Below are 21599 nucleotides of genomic sequence, written 5' to 3'. Positions count from 1 at the left end.
TATTTGGCGTCTTAAAACATAAAAAACAGATACAAAAAAAAAAATATTTGATTGACGAAACGGAAACTAGAACATAAAAATCAGTGAATGAAAGGGCGAGATATGCCTTCTCTGTCATAATTAACTTATGCTCCGACTATGAGACCTCACAGTAAGGCGCAGTTACATAAAATTCTTGAACCATACAGTATACTTCTATGTCCAAATAGCATCCTGAGCACTTAGATAATTTGCTTCGATGAATTGTCTGGACTTGAATATAAAAGGGCAATTAAGAACGGAAATAGAACAGCAGCTTTCTTCTCCTTTTCAATGTAAACGAGTAGCTTTGTGGCTGTACAGTCAGTAATGCAGTATCTAATTGTCAGTAACGCTCATAGGGCTATACTTTTCCAGCATTTGTATATAAAAACTACACCTGTGATATAACGGACAATTGAAGAGACGAACAGATCACAACAAAGTAAATGGCCTGGAAACGATGGAGCAAGAAATGATACGAGTGCACAACCATGCAAACCTCATTTCATCATCAGACCCGTCACAATCTTGAGATCAAATGTTTTCAGGAACCAAAAAAGAGAGAGACACGATGAAGAATGGGAGGCTTTGTATGTGAAAAGAGAAAAGCTCACCCAAAATTATTGGAGCAAGATTATGCCAAATCTAAGGCACCGGATCGCAATTCATTTAGAGTCCGTTAATTAAAATGTTGGCGATTTCTTTTCAAGGTGTTTTTCACTTTGAAATGTATTAAAATAAAAGGCTTAGTCTGTTCTCGGCCTAAGAGTACCCCCTTTAGGATTATTGTACAAGGGTAACAGCCACTGTGACCCATGTTTCCTTCTACCATAACACCGCCAATATACCACCAAAATTGCTGCCACCAAACCAAGTGGAATTGCCCATCTGCATTGAAACGAAACAGATCAACAAAAGAAAATGACAAACAAATGGAGCAGTGCTCATGAATTACAAACTTATGGACCGGATTCTTCTTAATATGCCTGTTTATCTTCTAGCATACTGCTCGACATGGGACATAATTCAAAATACATTTGAAAAATAAAACTTTTTTTTTTTGCAAGTATTGATAGGGCTCGTTGTGTTGTAAAAGGAATACATGATTAGCACAGCTTTCAACTATAAACTATGAAAACATGTTTGTTTTTTATTGCTTTTGATCAAAGAGCAAAATCACGCAACCTAGCAGAAAATAATGACAGTATAGTTTTAAGATAACATTGAATTTTGTATGGGATCAAGTACTATCTTTAGATACGATGTAATTCATTTTTCTTGGGTGCAATTGAGGAAATGTTGCATTACCTGTCCAAATCAAGAAAAGGGCTGTAAACAAGTGTTTCCCAGGTTGCGACAATAAAATGCCAAACTGGGTTGTAATAGAGAGACTCCGCAGACCAAAACATCCTCGTGTAGGTCTCTAGGAAGATAAAAAGTATCCATGCACTAATTTCTATCAAAATAAACTTTATAATAAAGCGGCCCACTACCACCATGACAAGGGAGAACACCACCAACCAATTGAAGAGCCTGTGGTTGTATTCCTTTATAAATGAAGATTTTGATTTCCCCATCATCTGATGATCCGCATCATACATTCACAATGCACTAGTCAGTAAACAAGTGAAAAGGAAAGCACACATCTGCACACCACATGGAACTATATTGAAACAACTTATTGATAAAGCATTTGAAAAATGTATTTCATGATTCATAGAGAGATTTGTCTATCAGGATATATTTAGAAGGTTAATTCACAATCTTAACACTAACACTAATTCAGATTTCCATGTCCCTTCCGTTGGCAACAACTTTGTTTAGACTATGAGGTCTCCATGTTGATAATTATGGCATGCATGCTATCTTAAAGAATCAGAAACTTATGACCAAATGGCATTGAGTTTGATTTCCCGCTCGAACATCAATATCTACAGATACAAGAAACAGAGCAATAACTGACGCGATTAAAATAAATTACAAAGAACATGCCTAACCTTCATCATGCGAAGCTCGTAATTTGCCTTTGATGGTCCAACACACTCCTGCTCAAAACTTTGGTTGCATTGCAGGAAGCCTGCATTGAATTTTGCCATGGAGGGAAGTCTGAGAACCTGAAGCTGGTCCATTCTGTCCTCACATCTAGAATAAAGTGCCTCACAGAGCTTTGCTGATTGATATTCATTTGCCATTACGAAATGCTTATAAACCTAGACAGAATTTCCATGGTAAAGTACTTCAGGAGTATTAAGAGTATTGTGACTTGATAGCCTTAAAAAATATTTTACATGTATTTATATATTGTTGCTCTAGAACCAAACTCTAAATACTGTTGGTTGTTAAATGAGATACTGAGCACATGCAGCCTGTCCAATGCAGGAGACTCAACAGAAGTATTTGCTAAAGATTTCATCCAGTTTATGGTGTGGTGGTGGGGTTCTGGGACTTGGATTCAGTTTGTTTTTTTTTCCAAAAAAGACAGCATGAGAATTCAACACTTCAATCAAGTAACTAATTCCAAGAAACCATAAGCAGAGCCATCTTTCAACTTGTTCGTTTGAATTGTCAAACAATTTAACATCCATGCAAATCAGATTCAAAGTAAATTTACAGATTCATAAGTTAATTTAAGGAGAGAAGACAATTAACGTAGCTGATAAAACAATCAATACCTTCTCTATTTCTTCATCCAGCTGCATGACAGATCTCTTTGCATGATGACGGCCAAAATGTTGTTCATCAAAAGATTTCATTGCTTCCCCTTTAGAGTTTTCATGGACATTTTGCAGAGATTTCTCAGAAAGTGGTAAGGGTAACTTTGCCATCATTTCACTATATAGCTTCAAACATCGCTCAAGAATACCCTTATTGAAAACCTCCACCAAAGAGCCTGTTGATGGGATCTCCCCTTTATTCAAGGCTTCGAGTATCTGAGAATTGCAAGATCAAGGTTGAGGAATTGTCAATAACACTAAATCATTTCCCCATACTGTGCTGCGGGTCAGATCAATTTTCTTAACGTAAAAAAATATCCACGCATTGTTAACATGTTGTCTAGTAAAATGCAAAATTAATCATGAACTCAAAATATGATACATATTGAATGATATTTTTTTAAAATATTGACACGGTAACATATTAGATGATATTTTTTTCAAATATTGAGACGACGCATATTGGATCGACCCGAGTTAACTAATCAAATCTGCAACTGGTACATGAAATTGTGATAACCTTGTAGAAAGCAAATTAAAATAAATTACAAAGTTTAATTCCTAATCAACTAAATGTTAAAAGAATGAAATTGAAATATATATATATATATAAATATATATATAAGACAGCTAAAAAAACTACTCATATCAACCCGAGTTAAAATGTCAAACTCATAACTTGGCTCATGAGATCAAGTAATCTTATAGAAAGAAAATAAAAATATATATAAAGCTAATGTCAATCAACTCAATGTCAATGGAGAAAGTCATGAAAAAAAAAATTACAACCTAAGTCAACCCGGGCTAGCTTATTAAACTTATAACTTCAGTCATGAGATTAGATAACTTCATAACAAGAAAATAAAAATAAAAATGAACTTTATTTCCAACAAATCCAACTTTAAAGGTTGAAATCGAGGGCAAAAAACAAAAAAAAAAATCCATAAGACCAAAATAACTCCACAAAAAGTAAATTGAAAAAATTTACAAAGCTTAATTCCAAAACAACCTAAATTAAAGGATGAAATTGAAAAAAAAAATTGAGTTGATGGAGGTGAAATTTAAAAAAAAAAAAAATATTCAATTGAAAAGAGATCTAAAAACAATAAATCAAGTTAATCTGGGTTAACCTACTACATTCACAACTTAAGTCATGAGATTGAGATAGTCCTATATAAAATAAATAAAAAACAATTATGAAGCCCAATAAAAAAAATATCAACCCGAATCAACCTACTAAACCCGCAACCTGTTTCATGATGACATAAAAAAATTATCCCAAGAGTTTACAAACCAAATTGACAAGGTCAAACTTGAAAAGAAATCCACAAAGAAACCCAGAAACATCTCATATGAAGCATGAAGTTATTGCTTTTCTTGTTTTGATTATTTTCCTAGTTAATTTTGAATTTTAATTATTTGTTTCCTATGTAACTTAGAACTTTTAATTTAATTAGTATTTAACTATTTAGGAATGATAATGCTAGATGGATTTATTAATTAAGTTTTAATTAGAAATCCTTTTTTATAAAGGATTTTAATACAAAAATAAATAGAAATGTCTAATTTATTTTATAGAAATCAAGAATGTTATTCATATTCAATAAAAAATACAGAAAAGTTTTTCTAGATTTCTCTCCAATGAGGTCTATAACATTAAAGCTTGAAAACTCTAATTGTATTTTCACTATACACCACGTCACATTAAATTAGAATAACTCATAAAAAGCAAATCGAAAAATAATAAGTTCATTATATGCTTGTCACATGAGATTGGAAAAACTCATTAAAAAAACAAAAAATTAAGGCTATAATCCCATGCCATGCATTCAGGACATCAGCCCATTGACACCATTAAACACATCTCATATGGATGGAATAGACAACACACTGAGCTTATAAGTTAGAAGGTCATTTTCATAAATAGTTTGACATATCAAACTATTCAGTAACTTCATCGGAATCATCTCTCTTTGACTCTCTTTTTTAGTACTTTTAGCAACGCAAATGTAGTGGCAAACTCTCAAAGGTGCAGCTCATAGTGTGTTGTCTGTTAAACGAAGGGTGCAGCTCATAATTAGGCCTGTTAAATGAACTCAATTTCTTCTCCACACCCCATTCCCCCCACCCCCATAAATCAATTGCCCTCCTGTGACACTGCAGTTACAATATATGATGTCTAGCAACTCCAACCAGAAGGCTCAATATAAACAAAGTTACCTGCTCCAAGAAAGCTACAAACTCCTTTCCATTTAGAGGTCTACCCTGCACAATCTTTGGACGAATAATGCTAGCAACAAGTTCTTTTAACTGATCTCTCTTCTTAACATACATAGGATCAAGCTCACCATCCTTCATGTCACAAAGCTTTGTTCGCAGGAGATGAGGCTGTTGGTTCAAATTTAGCACAATTAGTAGAGAGATTAACTAATCTACAGTACATTAAGCCCACTTCATGTGCCTAGCACGCATCTAGTACACATAATCCCATTAGTATGAAAAGGTACTTCAGACGAATTGCATGCTTTTGAAATTATATAGGTGGTTAGTACAATTCTAGTAACATAGCAATGAAAAGTAATGTGAAGGGGCTAGGACTTGAAGAAATTAATGGACAAGGTAAACACATACTTGTGGCAAGCTGAAGGCAGTGCTGTTATCACCCATGATAGCCAACGAGTCTCGGATCTGATTAACCTGATAAATAGAAAGAGTGAACTTCTGGTTCCAGAATCATGCCAGTTCATTGACAATAACTGGGATGGTAAGTGAAATCATAAAAAATAAATACCTGGTCAATATTTCTGTCCCCTGCATTAGAACAAGAACATGGGATTCAAAATTGTTTAAAGAATGCTGCAATTACACAGTGAATCACATATATCTTCTACAGTTCTATGGCTAGGAGAAAAATCTAACCATCATTGTTAGGAACATGTTGGAGGGCTTCATTCACCATTTCTTGCACTGACTTCCCTTCTGAGTAACACCAGAAACAACATGAATTCTCTCTAAACGCACAATATGAAGCAGACAGAACATTATAAGCAATATAAGTAACCCAACTAAAACATCTACCAAATCAGAAACTCATCCATCTATTTATACCATTATCTTGAGGAAATCAGATAAGGGTCTGGTGGGGCATAAGTAGAAACTAACAAGAACAATTTAAACATAAAAAGGACAGCGCTTTCGCATGTCTGAAACAGCATTCAGTGAAATCAGCTCACTAAAAGACCCAGTCCAGTTGCTATATGAACTGTTGCAGTGTTATAGAATGAACCAGACAGTTATCATAACCCTACTTCAACAAACAACTTTAAAGACAGGCATTTATGGACTTACGTAGAAAATCACGCTGGATAAGCCACAAAAGTTTTGCAGGTTCGAATGCAACATCTTGGCCCTGTGAACAAAATGGTGACTCAAATACAAGTCAGCACCAAGGATTTTTGTTAAAAGATAACATACAGGAGGAGTATAACCACAGTAGCTTATAAATTACCTTCACTCTATTCTCCGAAATTTTCAGCCAACCAACAAAACGAGTTAGTATTAGTAGCATATAGGGTGCATAAAAGAGATACAAAAGTTATGGTCACAATTCACAGAATTTATTGATGATCTGGTCTAACATGTCAAACTCAGAAGACAGAACTGCAGACCTTCCATAAAATTCTTCAGCAAGCTCAACAGCAAATGACAGGCGAGATATGTCAGCTTCTCGGATCTGAGAGCACAGCAAGATAAATATACAAGTATTACCAGAAGTACCAACTAAAATGATGCAGGCTTTAAGAAAAATGGCCAGTAACCTAATTTATAAACTAGAGCCTCAGACCAGATGGTAAATAATCAGTTATGATAATCCTGCCACCTGTAAAACAAGGTCTAGAGTCTCATTATTTCTTCCTATTGTTTGTTTAGTTTTGACAAAAGCAAGTTGACATTCTCATAATTGACTACTTCTCCCTAGTTTAGTTTCAACAAATACTAGTTAGGCATCCATGTATCCCCTTGTGAGCTTGTTGAAGAAATGAAAAGATGCTGGTATGAAGTTCAAATTTGGGCTACTTAAAAGGGGAATGGAACTAATGAAAAGTGGATATGATGTCTCAGGACCATAGAAATCAATCATTCTTTTATGAAGGTAAAAGATAATTCAATTCACTTCTTTCTTCTTATTACCAAAAATGATTGTGATAGTCAATCCTCCCACCATAAGGGTGTTTGGAAGTGTGGTAGCGGTTGCTTTTCAAAGTGTTTTTCGCTCGGAAATACATCAAAATAATGTTTTATTTTTATTTTTTTTTAAATCATTTTTGATATTAGCACATCAAAATGATCTAAAAACACCAAGAAAAGATTAATTTGAAGTAAAGAAAAAATAAATAAATAAATTATTTTTTTTCAAAAGCGCTTTTAAAATGCAAAAACAAATAGGCCCATAATCCTTCAGAACCATAACATGATTGATGTGGTCAATGCTCTGGCCAATTCATTTGGATATATTCTTCTCAAACATCATTTAGATTTTTTGTTTCATTGCATTGATTCTTCTACACATTTATGAAAATACATACTATATCCCCTTTAATTGTTCATTTTGACAATGTGTGCAAAATACATATTATTTCCACTTCAATTTTTCATTTTGGCAATGCAAAGTCCTAACATTAAATAACCACAATTTCCCTCGAAATGTATAGATCATCAAGAATATGACCATCCTTAATCTTTCAGTCTTTGATGAAAAATTTACTCCACGAAAGGAAATCTCAAGTCCATAAAATTTACATAGCCATAGAAAGTTCTAACATATCCTACACATCTAGCAAATCATGCTTTCCTGCTCTCACACCTGAAGATTCATTCATATATGTTTAAAACTAGAATTCATATATGCTCAAAACTAGCAGTTACGAGACCAAAAAACTAACCGTCTCAGGCAGATTATATATAAGCACAGAGCTCAGAACAGTTGCCAGAGCAAAAATCCTGCAAAAGAAAATGTCAAAAAGAAAACACATACATAAGCCTTCTATCTTCAAATACGAATTCAAGATTACACGATGATTTGGAATTTACCGATCATCATAGACATTTGACTTCCCAATACTTTCAAATCCCTCTGTATCAAGGTAAAACACAGAAGTTTTTACTCCGTTGATATCCAATTCAACCGGGGTTCCCCAAACCCAAATCCCTTCAAGAAACAAAAGACACGTTATAGATGACGTCTAAACAAAAGGTTGCACTCTTTCAAGAATCAAACTCAAATTACCTTTGGTCTTTGTGTCACGCATATGTCCAACACCAAAACCTGATGAAGGAAATGTTCGTTCAACCAATTTAAAATCATTTTATACAGTGAGCCCCATTAAAAAAATATTTAAGGATATACTAATTGTGGTTGAAATAGCACCTTCATAACAAGAAAGTGAAAGAAGCTGATTGAGCAGAAAAGATTTTCCAGAGCGATAGGGACCGATTACCTGATTATACAGCCATAATGTAAGACATAAAAAAGGGATAAATAAAAGTGAGCAAAACTTTCTTGACATGGCTGTGCAGATTACAAGTATATCAAATTGTAAGTATACAATTAGCTCCAGAGATTGAACAGTTGCAGTCATGCTAAATGAGCGCTTCACACAAACTTGTGCTTAAAGCATCAAAAAACTCATTTTAAACACCATTGCATATCGGTAACGCTTTGTAAGATTATTTATAAACAAAAAAACTTGGGTTTTCATCTGCAAATATTAGGTGTAGAGAAGTATGTTGGGCATACAGCAACAGCAGCAATAGGGTTCGTTATTCGTTTGATAGCTTCCAATCCTTCACTTGCAAGATGAAGTTTCGTGTGATTAGGATCAGGTTCAATGATAGGAAACCTGTGGTATACAGAAACAGCGACAAGCAATGGGTATGATGAAAATATTAAAAAAAAAAAAGTAAGCAAAATGAGGCAAAATAATGTGAAGCGAGGGACAGCAACATTTGCAAAGCCATTGACTTCATTTGACAATTTCAATTGCTGGAATATTTGCTATTCATCAAGCACAACAAGCTCACGGGTTCAGCGATGAGAAACTAAAGTCACACATGCTCTTCTGGGGAAAACAAATCATCCCAAACTCAACAGGATCAGTATGAACTAGGCAGCCTTCCATGCGCATCCTCAGTTTTGTCTCCTTTCATAGTTCAACTTAAAACTGCTAGCACTAAGTGTCATCAACTAGGAAGTTTCCAAACCTAAAGGACATCCTTTCTAGCAAACAGAAACAAAGTGATCAAATTGTTTAGCTCATCAAATTCATCACTCAATACATACGTAATACCAGTTTGATTTCAGTCGCATTAACATGCCACCCAAGAGAGATCATATGCTGAAAAAATATACGCAAAGCTCCAAAAGACACGAACTTTACGGTCATCAAACAAATTAGCACAGGAAAGAACCACCGACATGTGATATATTTATTACCAGGGATCGTTTCCGTGCATTAAAAAAATTATAACTTCATAGAACATTAAAGCACGAGAATTCTCACACTAAACTAGTCAACTACAAGTCTGATAAATAGATACAAATTAACAACAAAATGGGCAGTTGCAGCATTTTGAAATCACTTACGCTCGGTTAAAATTGTCAATTGAGAGAGACCCGGATGCGAAAACGCAAAGAAAAAGCCAGCAAAACAAAATCCAACAAGAAATCTTCATAATTTAAAATTGCTGGAGATCGTTTTCGCTTTATATTCCAAATGCAGCAGCAAAGTCAAAGACCTGTTTGTTTATATTTTACTGCTAAGAAACTGTAAAAAGAAAAGAGGGTACGCAAGGAAGAGAAAGTCCAAGAAGGGTTCTTCTTCGAAAAAGGAATGAGACCTTGAGAGAGACCATAGAGATTGGTGTACGTTAAGAATCGTGGAAACACATGGAGGTAGATTTCGCATCTACGAAGGAGTGTAGGGAAATTGTTTTGCAGTGAAAAGCAGAGGATTAGTGCCCTCGGTAAGAAGCAATTTTTTGTCTGAATACAAAATACTGATATATTTTTTTAAAAGAGTTGAAAATGTCCGTCCGTCAACCAGCATAGTTTTAACAAGCAGCCCGTCCAAGATCTGGATTCATGATTTTAACCGCATCACTGGATATTGACCGGATTATCAGGTTAATTTTTAAAAAAAAAATTAAAACAACACCGTTTTAATAAAAATATAAAAAAAAGTCAATGGGTTTGAGGCCGGGTCTTGACGAGTCACACCGGATTTTTCCTTCCTTTGTTTTTTTTCAACCCAACCTGGTTCCAGCCCCGGGTCAACCTGGCAGGCCAGGCCGGGTTTCAAAACTACGTCAACCAATAGTCAAAAATTGGATTTGTTACCACGAACCCTATAAAAAATGTATTTTAATAAAATATATTAGGATAAAAAATAAGTTTCAAATTAAACTAAGAAATAAAAAAAATAAAACCCAAAAAAAATTAATTAAAAAAAAACCAACTTAAAACAAAAAAACGAGCAAACTTAAACGGATCTTCCAAACCTGGTCTAATTTTTAAAACCTACAACTATGAAATCTTGAATATGAATTTAATTAAGAAGCTTAACTTTCAATAAATTTAATTTTAAATGATGAAATAGTTGAAAGATATTTATTAAAAAAAATTGAGATAAAATTTGATAGAAAAAGAAACTCATGGGAGATGAAATTTGTAAGGAAAGCATTTAAAAAAAAGACCATAAATAAAATAAACACCAAATTTAAAAGATATAAAAACTGTGGAGGTGAGATTGAAAAAAATTGTAAATTGATAGATTATTTATAGATTAAAAATGGCAGAGGTGTAATTGAAAAACATATTTAATTTTATAGATTATTTGTATATTAAAAAACAGTGAGGATAAAATTGAAAAATATTTTAAATTTGATAAATTATTTATATATTTAAAGATTGTAGGGGTGAAATTGAAAATAACACATAAAGGGCTAACCCAGTAGAACTAAACCACAAAAAAACCTGAAAAAATAATAAGAAAAAAAAAAAAAAAAACTAGCTTAAAAAGAAAAAAAAAATCAGGTAAATCTCCTAACTCTAGTCTAAATTTTTAAACTTGTAGCTTGTGAAATCCTAGACATGGATTCAATCAGGAAATTAACTCTTAGCAAATTTAATTTTAAATGATGAGATCATTGAAAGATATTTATAAAAAACCAATAGAGAAAAAAATTGATAGGAAAAAAAAAAAAAAAACTTAATGAGGATGGAATTTGCAGGAAACTTAAAAAAATATATGATTTAAAAAAAAATGGTAGTTAAAAAAATAAGGATTAGATTTGAAAGATAGAAAATCACAAGGGCGAGATTGAAAAAAATTATAATTTAATATATTATTTATAAATTTAAAAATGAAATTTAAAAAATTAAAAAAACATTTGTAATTTGATATATTATTTATATATTAAAACATTTATAGAGGTGCAATTGAAATATATTTGTAATTTAATAGATTATTTATATATTTAAAAATAGCAGGGGGTGAAATTAAAAAATAATAATTTGATAGATTATTCATGGATTAAAAAATGGTAGGGTGGGATTAAAAAATGTGTATGTCATTTTATACCTTACTCTATTTTTTTTAAAAAATAACAATTAAAATGACATGGACCAAATGCGAAAGAAATAGAAATTGAAGGGATGCTATGAAATTTTATAAGGTGGCATAAATTTCAAGGACATGGACAAGAAAAGGAAGGAAAAAATAAAAAGAACCGGTCTCTGACATCAAACCAATGGTATTTTAGACACATACATCACATCATCGAGTAGAGGGTGCTACGATCTTCCAAACACCGCTTCAGAAAACGGTGTTTAGTAACTGAACAACCCTACAAACACTGCTTGAATGACGTAGAGACCATCAACACGCTAGATATCATGTTTTTTTAAATAATATCTAATTCATGCCAACTACAACAATACATTTAAGTAACTTCAAAATCTACAACAAAATCAATCTAAAATGACAAAAAGCCCTGTTTTTAATACCCCCAAGTAAACTCAAGCAAATCTTCAAAACTTGGTTTAATTTATAAAACTTGCAACTTGTGAAATTCTAGATATAAACTTGGTTATTAACATTAACTCTTAATAAATTTAATTTAAAAGGATGAAACTGTAAGAAAAAATATTTATAACGAGATAGAAAAGAAAAAAAACAATGGAGAAAAAAATTGATAAAAAAAACCAAGAGGATGAAATTTGCAAAGAATAAATTAAAAGAAAATGAATCCCAAAAAAATATAGCAATTAAAAGAATAAAGATCAAATTTGAAATATAAAAACATCATAGGGGTGAAATTGGAAAACATTTGTAACTTGATAAAATATTTATAAATTAAAAATTGGTAAGGGTTTAATAGAAAAACATTTGTAATGTGATAGATTATTTGTACATTTAAAAAATCACAGGGATGAAATTGATTTTTTTTAATTTGATAAATTATTTATATATTTAAGAATAACAAGGGTGAAACTGAGAAAAAAAATATAAAGGGCTAGCCCAATATAATTGAACCATAAAAACAAAAAAAAAAAACCCTAAAAAAATGATAAAATAAGAAAACACAAGCTTTTAAAATGAAAAAAAAAACAAGCAAATTCATGCAAATCTCCTAGACTTGATCTAATTTCTAAAATTTACAACTTGTGAAATTCTAAACATGGATTCGATCAAGAAACTTAATTGTCAACAAATTTAATTTTAAATGATAAAATGGTGAAAAAGGTATTTTTAAGAAAAGAAAAAAAAAAAAACACCGAAGATAAAATTTGACAGAAAAAAAAATCAACGATGATGAAATTTGCAAGATTAAAAAAAAAAAACAATCTCAAACAAAATAATTAACAATTAAAAGAATAAGAACAAATTTTTTAAAAAAATAAATTCACAAGGGGTGAAATTAAGAAGCATTTGTAATTTAATAGAATTATTTATTAAAAAACATTGTAGGCAATCAAATTGAAATATATATGTAATATGATAGATTGTTTATATATTTAAAAATGACAGGGGGTGAAATTAAAAAGAAAAGATAATTTGATAGATTATTTGTAGATTAAAAAATGGTTAGGTGAAATTAAAAAAATGTTATTTTATACCTTATTCTAAAATAAAAAATAGTAATCAAAACGATAGCAACCAAGTGTAAAGGGAATGCATTGAAATTTGATAAGGGTGGAGCAAATTTCAAGGCCGAGAGTGAGAAGAACAAAGGAAAAAAAGAATAAATAGTCTTCGACATCAAACCAGTGGTGCTTCTGATACATGTGTCACACCATCGTGTAAATGGCGCTGAGATCTTTCAAACACTACTTCAAAAGGCAATATTTGGTGATTGAACAACATTGCACGCGTCGCTTGAATGGCATAGGAGCTGTCAACATGCTAGCCAAGATTTGCTTTTTAAATTATATTTAATACATGCCAATTAAAACAATACACCCAAGCAACTTCAAATTATACAACAAAACCAATATAAAATGATAAAAAAATCCCTTTTGACAAAGTTATGTTGTTTTTTTCACATACAGCATCAAAGTAATTGCATTATCCTGAAAAAACAAAAGTACAAAAACACCCTTGAGGTAAAAGCAATGAAAATTTTCATTCCAAGGCCATAGTAATAGTTTTACCGTGCATAAAAAAGGGGTATGACAAATGTAACCCTACACAATATGTTAAAAAAAATCATGTCATGGTGAAAGGATATTCCCACCTCTTACTCTAAGCTGAGTTTGCAGAATATGCGAAAATAATAAACTTATATCTACATGTCAGAATCACGCAAAATTTTCTTTCTTTTTCACAAACCAAGGTCTTGAAAATAATAAAAATAAATATCTATACCAAAATCGGATCTATAAAAAACACAAGGGACTAAACAATTCAAATTTTAAAATTTGGAGGACTAAGTTCTACCCTTCGCTCCAACTTTAAAGATCAATAACTTTCTTAGGGAGCATGAAAACAGAGGACCAATAAACCTGAATTGAGAAAAGAACAGCCTTAATAAGCTGGACTCTGCAACTATAGGATAGGATAAAAACCTGCCACCTTTCACCTATTTTTGCCCCCTTTTATGTATTGATCATTCTTCATTCAATTTTGTCCCCAATCAACAAATACAGAGTAATTCACTATTAACTCAGCAATTCAAGGACTTCGTTGATGAAAACAAGAAGTTAAGGAACTAAAATAAAAAAAAAACATTGCTACAACCCAGAATTCATCGTGAGTGTGCCAAGAATATTGAACAATGTGCATGATTTTATGTTAAAATATAATTTACAGAAAGCACTCTCTCTTGTCCTTTATTGTATTTTTCCATCAACATCTTTTTAATATTTATGATTTGACCAGAGGAGTAGTTGTAAAAAAAACAGTTTTATATCGCTACCCTCTTTTCCAATATCTTTAGCCTCGAAAGATAACAACTTGACTTATAATTAGTAGTTTTTTTATTAAATGTTTCAAAACTCAAGTGATTGAATGTAAAATCTTAAAAAAAAAAAATATAATTATATATTATTTTATGTTATTTTATAATATTTGTTTTTAAAATTAACATAGTCAACAAGAAATACCTTAACAAGAGAAAAACTTGAGTAAATGACTTTTTTTTTTTGTGTGTGGGTAAATCAGTATCACTGACAGCCAAAAAACGATTCCCTTTATCACGCCAGCCCCACTGTCACGTCATTAATAATTAGCGCAACCATTTCTTTTCCTGGGTTAGCGGGACAGCCACACCATTTGAATTTCAAAATTCTTGGCTTTTTATTTTTAATAAATAAAAAAAACACAAACACGTTTTAATACAAAACACATCTTAAAGGGTTATTAGAAAGTATAATTATAATTGTTTTTAAAATATTATTTTGTTTAAAAATATATTGAAATAATTTATTTTTTATTTTTTAAAATTTATTTTTAACATTAATATATTAAAATAATTTAAAAATATAAAAAATATTAATTTAAATTAAATATCTTTTTAAATGTTTTTTAAAAATACAAAAATATAGCAGTAGGATCTTGCTTTTCTGAGCCAGTGGTTGTTCGATGGGTAATAAATGTTAAGGCAGCCTTTGCTGTGACAGTTCTGACATGCTATGATGGATTGTCTCAAGTTAACGCGCTTTGCAAAGTTCCTGTGCGCCAGTTACACTAAACACACCACTTGTAACTCCCTACAACTAGCTGGGATAGCAACAGCTGTGCCTACCTTTGACTATCTGTTCTTCATTAATGTATTAATGAGTTTTGTGATTTTTATTTTAAAATATATTAAAATAATATTTTTTTTAAAAAATTATTTTTAATATTAATATATTAAAAAATAAAAAATTAATTTTTAAAAAAAATAAAAATTAAAAAAAAATTAAAAAGCATTTTTAAAACATAATACCAAACACTAAAATATATTTTTAAATTAATTTTTATTTTAAAAAATTAAAAGGCAAAAAATTAAAAACACTAAAATAAAAATTAAAAATATATCATTGGTTATTTTTATGCCACATGCTTGTCTTTGATTCTTGAATTAAAATGTTAATATTGAAAATAAAAAAATATTCTTTTGTTTTACTACTATTCCTTAAGAAGGAATGTCACCCCATCTAAAACAAGGGGATGTAACATTTATCAGTGATTGTTTTTCTTCTTCTTCTTTTTTTAGTCAGGTGCCCTTATTTATTATTTGAAGTGGACTAATATACCCTTACTTTTACCAACAATAATATTGCAATTGTTGTATTTTTACAACTTATTTAAATAACTGAAATGTATTTTAATGACTTTATCGATCATATTAGTAGAATTAATGATAATTAATAAATATTATTTAATTTGTTGGTAGAATATTTATTATCTTACCAGTAGTTTTGATTTCTTACAAAGTTGAATTTATTATCGATCTTATAGACTTTAAGTTATAAGAAGTATAATAGTAAATTTGTTTTTTTTTTATATAAAATTCCCTGCACAAACTAAACACAATAAAGATATATTACTTAAGTTTTTTATTTTTAAATCAAATATAAATATCACGTTCTCACTAATTAATTCTTAGTAACTATATTTTAGGAAGACATTAATTTAAAAATCAACACATGAAGAGCTCTCCTGGACTCTATTTGAATAAACGAATTCCCTAGAGCCAAGATCTGGCATTAAAATAGTCGGCCTCTTTCAGGCATCTCCTTTAACTCCGGGTTTCTAATTATTCTTATTGATTTTACTTATATGAATTTAACCTTACAGGAAAAGCCCAGCAGCATGCCTGGTATTCTTAATTTAAATAACTAGCTGTTCGGTGTCATCTTCTCCGAGAGCAAGCCACTAGTGTACATCACCGATCACCACCACCACCACCACCACCAGATGCAAATCAGACGAAAAAAAGAAAGGAAAAATAGTGGTTAATTCTCTCTTCGAGAAGAGGTCCTAATATAACGTCAGCATGTCATCGTGTAGAATATATCCTGCTTGTTCTGTTCTTTTTAGGTTAACAGTGCTTAACAGAGCGTTCATATAGCAAGCGTGGAAGGGATAAAATTTTCTGGAACAAGCCAGGCAAGCAGCGAGTTAAATTAGCTGGCATCCAGCCAAATGAGATTGATCACAAGAAATTAAAGCGATCAACATCATGAAAATTACGACCAAGGTGGTGGTTGAGAGCTGGGAGGGTACTATATAATAACTACGTAGTGCATGTGTGAACCATTTGAAGATATTTTTCCAGAACAAGAAAAGTTCCGTAACTCCGTGTATTTGTGTTTCCAGAAACAGAAGCTAAAAGCTAAAGTTGAAGGCAAGGAAAAGCAAAGCAAAGCAATATCAAGCACCATTTTAGAAAGCTAGTCCCACCGCCATGCAGGAGGGAGAAGAAGCCAACCCTGCTAGTCTGCTGCCACATTGAATACTGGCCGGTGAAGGATTTTAACCTCGCAAAGCTGTAATCATCTAAGATCTCAAATCTTCCATGTTAATCAGTGCATCATTATCGTTTAAATAGTTCACTTTTATAATGGATTTAATAGTTTGAGGAGGTAAGGAGTCAAAAACTACGTGCGCTTCCACTCAGTTCATTCTGCAGTCCATACTCCATGTGCACGTGAATTTTTACTAATTATCCATAGCATTTCGTTTCGCTTTTCTTTTGTTAAGACTTAGCCCACGTAACATTTCCTTCCCTGATGAAAGATCCAGGATTGTGGTCCCATCAGCCATGCATTAGGTGCTAGTCTGTTATTATTTTTATCTTGTACTAACGTCATCCGAGAGAAAAAAAAAAAAAAAACAGATCACGCGCTAAGGTGTCTGCACGACGTCGTAGTAGTGCATGCTTTAAAATTGTTTTTCATTAAAATATGTTTTATTTTTAAATTAGAAAAAAAAAAAAAACAGATCACAGGTACGCTGATAAGATCCTGAAACCTAGTTATAGTAGGATAGCACACACCGTGCCGCCCCTATTAAAATTTCAGAAGGTAGGTGTAGTCCCCCATTCCGATACCTAAATTTCAGTCTACATTAGCTGCAAATCCAACCGACCAACCACCACTACTGCCACGAAGACCCACATGCTCCTGAAGCATCCAAATTCCCTTTGCTCGCCCCATTCGTATTAACCTTAGCCCAACCTTCCTTTGGTCTTGTCCCATTCAAGCTCCTGCACTTTAGTCACATGAAGAAGCCAGCATGGTTACCTTAGAATTCTCGATGTCCAGATCAAAAGACAAATGGCAGTTATAATAGAGATTGGGGAAATTGATTTGATTAACGTATTTTTTTCTGTCAATTAATCAATCAGACCAGTGGTTCTAACTTCTAATCATTGACCGAAACAAGACAGTAACCTAATTTATTTTTATTGTTGCAAATCAATAATCTAACTTATTATTTTTTAATTCTTTTAAATAAAGACGTGGTTGATGTTTCATTTATGATATTTTTGTCTAAAACGAGCAAAATATAAGGTGATGATATAATATTCTGCTACATGCGTAGCTATTATATATATATATATATATCTACAAAATAACTTACCACTTATCTCTTAATAATAATGTGTAAAAAACATTTATTTTTTATTAAATAACATGTAAACAGTATTTATTACTTTTTAATGTATATATTATAGATATTTTTTCTCATTAATATTATAAGGTAATACAACACTCCAATTTCATTTCTTCATACAAAAAAAAATAATGAGTTATCCATGAATCTTTTAATGAAAAAAAATTCATATTTATTTACAGAGTTTCTCTATAATATTACTTAAGTTTAAATATTAAAGTGTTCTCAAATCTATTAAAAAAAAAACCTTTTATAATATTAGCTACAAATTATCATAATTCATGAAAATAAATTAGACTGGAACAAAAAAGATTAAGACTACTTGATAGTTTTTGGGACGGGGGATATATTGCTGTTATTGGGCTTAGCTTGCATTACTAACTACTATATATAGCCACACATGCACCTCCCCCGATTCATGACATTTACTTGTTCGTCTTTCTTAAAAAATAACTAGCTAGTTTTGATTTCCCAATCCTCAGTAATCTGTTTAAGAAACAAAACTGAAGAAGAAACAAACCCAAGTTAAACCTGAAAATAACACTTTCTACAGATCTCACACCATGTTTAGAATCACCATAGCGTCAAATGATCTTCCAAAGTTCATCGCCAACCGCCTTAGTCTCTTCACCAACTTCATTGCGCCAGTACTTGTCTGCCTAACCTTAGCAATGCTTCTGCTCTCAAAAATCTTCAAGTCAAAACCTTCACGGAAGGTTTTTTTATTAGATTTTGCATGTTACAAGCCTCCAGCCAGCCAAATGTGGAGCAAAGAACTCACAATGGAAAGAGCCAGGCACCACTTCACCAACTTGTCAGAGGAGACTTTACTGTTCATGGAAAAAATTCTGGAGAAATCAGGGATTGGTCCGTCCACCTACTTGCCGGACGCATTTAGAAGCGAACTACCGAACGAATGCATGGAAGAGGTGAAAAAAGAGAGCGAGATGGTGATTTTTGGTGCTGTGGATGACATATTGGCAAAGACTGGAGTGAAGGGCAAGGATATAGGGATAGTGATAGTGAATTGTTGTATTTTTAATATGGTTCCATCTCTTTCTGCCATGATAATTAACAGGTACAAGCTAGGAGATGAGGTGGTCAGCTATAGTCTTAGCGGGATGGGTTGCAGTGCTGGGCTCGCAGCTATAGGCCTCGCCAAACAGCTGCTCCAGGTTGCTCTATTTTCTACTCTATATATATTTATGGATGGTCTTCTTACTATATGCTGCCCATGGTTTCTGTTCACAACAATATACGATACTTAGCACTGGCCTATGCCCTATTTTTTTTTTCCAGAAAAAAACATCCAGCCCAAAAATTAGATTAAAGACTTGGTATAATCAACCTAAAACTAAAAGAAAAGAAAAAACTAAAGAAAGAAAATCACACTGTTCCATCTTTATTTCTGTTGATAAAAGTTTTTGATCTTTTGACTACAAAATCCAATTGCTAACAATTTCATGTCTAGCCCAAGGAGTGATGAACAGATCCAAGAGGGCTCACGTGAGAAGTTGAAATTGTAAATTTGTTTCATTTCCAAGGCTCTTAAACTCTCCGGATCTATCTTTGTGGAGTCCTAGACTCCTAGGCAATTGTGTTGTAAATTTCTGGGCCGAAAACTGTGTGTCAATCAATCAGACAGTCTGTCTTGCACGAGTTGCCTTTCGTTAAATAACGAATTCTTTCTGTTGATGTGATTCTTGATTAAGTTAGCTTGGGATAAACGATTGTAATGTGGGGTCAGGTACACAGAAATTCCTACGCTCTGGTGGTGAGCACAGAGAACATCACCGGAAACCGCTACCTGGGTAAGGATCGTTCTATGATCTTGATCAACTGCCTATTCCGTGTTGGCGGGGCAGCAGTCCTCCTCTCAAACAAGCCATCGGATCGCCATGCTGCCAAGTATCAGCTCATCCACGCCGTCCATACCAACACAGCTGCTTCTGACCTATCCTACAACTGCATTTCAAGTGTCGAAGACGCAGAAGGACTCGTGGGTGTCGCAATTTCCAAGAGTCTCATGCCAGTAGCCATCAAGACCATTGAAGCCAACTTAACCACACTAGGCCACCTAGTCCTTCCCGTATCAGAAAAGATCCTTTACATCGCAAATTACATTGCTAGGCATTTCAACCTGGAAAAGATCAAACCGTACGTCCCTGATTTCATGAAGGCCATTGACCACATCGTCACTCACGTTGGTGGCCAGCCTGTGCTCGATGAAGTGGAAAGAAACCTGAAGTTAAGTAAAATTGACATGGAAGCTTCAAGAATGACTTTGTACAGGTTTGGCAACACTTCCTCTAGTTCAGTGTGGTATGGGCTGGCATATACTGAGGCTAAGGGCAGGATTAAGAAAGGTGATCGTGTGTGGCAGATTGCATTTGGATCTGGGTTCAAGTGTAATAGTTTGATCATGAAAGCAATGAGGGATGTTGATCTTGAGGAAAAGAATCCTTGGAGTGATGAGATTGATGGGTTTCCCGTAGACCTGATGAGCTCTGATGGGGCCTTTCCATTTGATTTTAAACCGTCCAAAAAGATATGATCATGATGCAGTGGACCGGATCGGAGCCCATTAATTATTGCCAGTTTAATTTGTCCTCCCCTTCGTCCCCTTTTAAGGTTGATGGGTTTCATTCCTCTCGCATAAACGTGTTCTGCCTCGTAGCACTTAAAATAAAATAAAAGTCTTCTTTTTTTCTTATTTATATTTCTTGTTATCATGGAGTTACACAGCGACCCTAAACCGGTCTTGATTCCAAATTTTCACTACTTGTTTCGGAAAGTATCTATAAATGGTCTCCATCCACTTAATAATATATATATTTTTTTAATTTTTGATATTATATCATAACTATTAGAAAACACTAAAGAAACATTGATTTTATATTTTTTTTTCAAGTCAAATGTATTTTCAAAACACAAATTAATGATGGGCTAATTAACACGGAATGAGGTGTAGGGTCCATCGTTTTAATATCGAATCCTGCATTCAGTGGAAACATCATTAATTTTCAAACGGAACAACTTAAAATATATTTTAATAATTAATTAATATATGCTGTATAATTTGGTGATAGATTCATTATTTTTACCAAGTAGAATTAATTATGCTTTGGTGATAATGATGGGCTAATAACACGGAAGATTTGGGATTTTGGCTAATTACTGTTTTGCGAGGTTTAAAATATGGTGAGCGGGTTGGCTATGACTTGGAGTGTAATTATGAATGTTTTTTAAAGTTTTTTTTTTTAATATTTTTTAATATTTTTTTTTATTTTTTAAAAATTATTTTTAATATTAACATATCAAAAAAATTAAAAATATATAAAAAATATTAATTTAACATTAAAAAAATAAATAAAAATAAACTTTTTTAAAAATACTTTTAAAACACAAAATTAAAAATTAGATCTCTCACCGCTTCACGGCACGGGCACCGGGACTTGTGCTTTCTAAAATGGTGCTTGATGCTTCGCTTTTGCTTGCCTTCAACTTTAAGCTTTCAGCGTCTATTTGTTAAAACACATGTGAATGGAATTACCCAACGACCATAAACTGGCCTTGAATTTAAATTTTCACTGCTTGTTTTGGAAAATATCTATAAATGGTCCCACACACGCCCTGCATAGATATACAAGCTAGCTTGCGGAAAATAATGCCTCCCAGCTCTCATCTGGCTTTATTCATAAAT

At 32.5% G+C, this 21599-nt stretch overlaps 2 protein-coding genes across 2 annotated transcripts; one reads left to right on the top strand and one right to left on the bottom strand.

Moving 5' to 3' along the window:
- Nucleotides 1-494: 494 nt before the first annotated feature.
- On the bottom strand, nt 495-9756 carry LOC118061631 (uncharacterized). Its single transcript, XM_073409470.1, is given in 16 exon segments — nt 495-909; nt 1330-1601; nt 2019-2231; nt 2694-2951; nt 4956-5123; nt 5367-5432; nt 5527-5546; nt 5655-5714; nt 6084-6144; nt 6244-6468; nt 7679-7736; nt 7827-7944; nt 8023-8061; nt 8164-8233; nt 8533-8635; nt 9379-9756. Coding segments are annotated over 16 exon segments (1962 nt in total). The 5' UTR covers nt 9468-9756; the 3' UTR covers nt 495-767.
- Nucleotides 9757-18333: 8577 nt separating this feature from the next.
- LOC118061632 (3-ketoacyl-CoA synthase 20) lies at nt 18334-20609 on the top strand. Its single transcript, XM_035075133.2, has 2 exons — nt 18334-19071; nt 19644-20609. Exons 1-2 carry the CDS (start codon nt 18460-18462, stop codon nt 20448-20450), a joined length of 1419 nt encoding a protein of 472 aa, XP_034931024.1. The 5' UTR covers nt 18334-18459; the 3' UTR covers nt 20451-20609.
- Nucleotides 20610-21599: the final 990 nt, after the last annotated feature.

The sequence above is a fragment of the Populus alba genome, chromosome 5 (assembly GCF_005239225.2).
Source record: "Populus alba chromosome 5, ASM523922v2, whole genome shotgun sequence".
NCBI lineage: Eukaryota > Viridiplantae > Streptophyta > Magnoliopsida > Malpighiales > Salicaceae > Populus > Populus alba.
The sequence above is the reverse complement of the archived record's forward strand: the minus strand, read 5'-3'. Positions and strand labels throughout refer to the sequence as shown.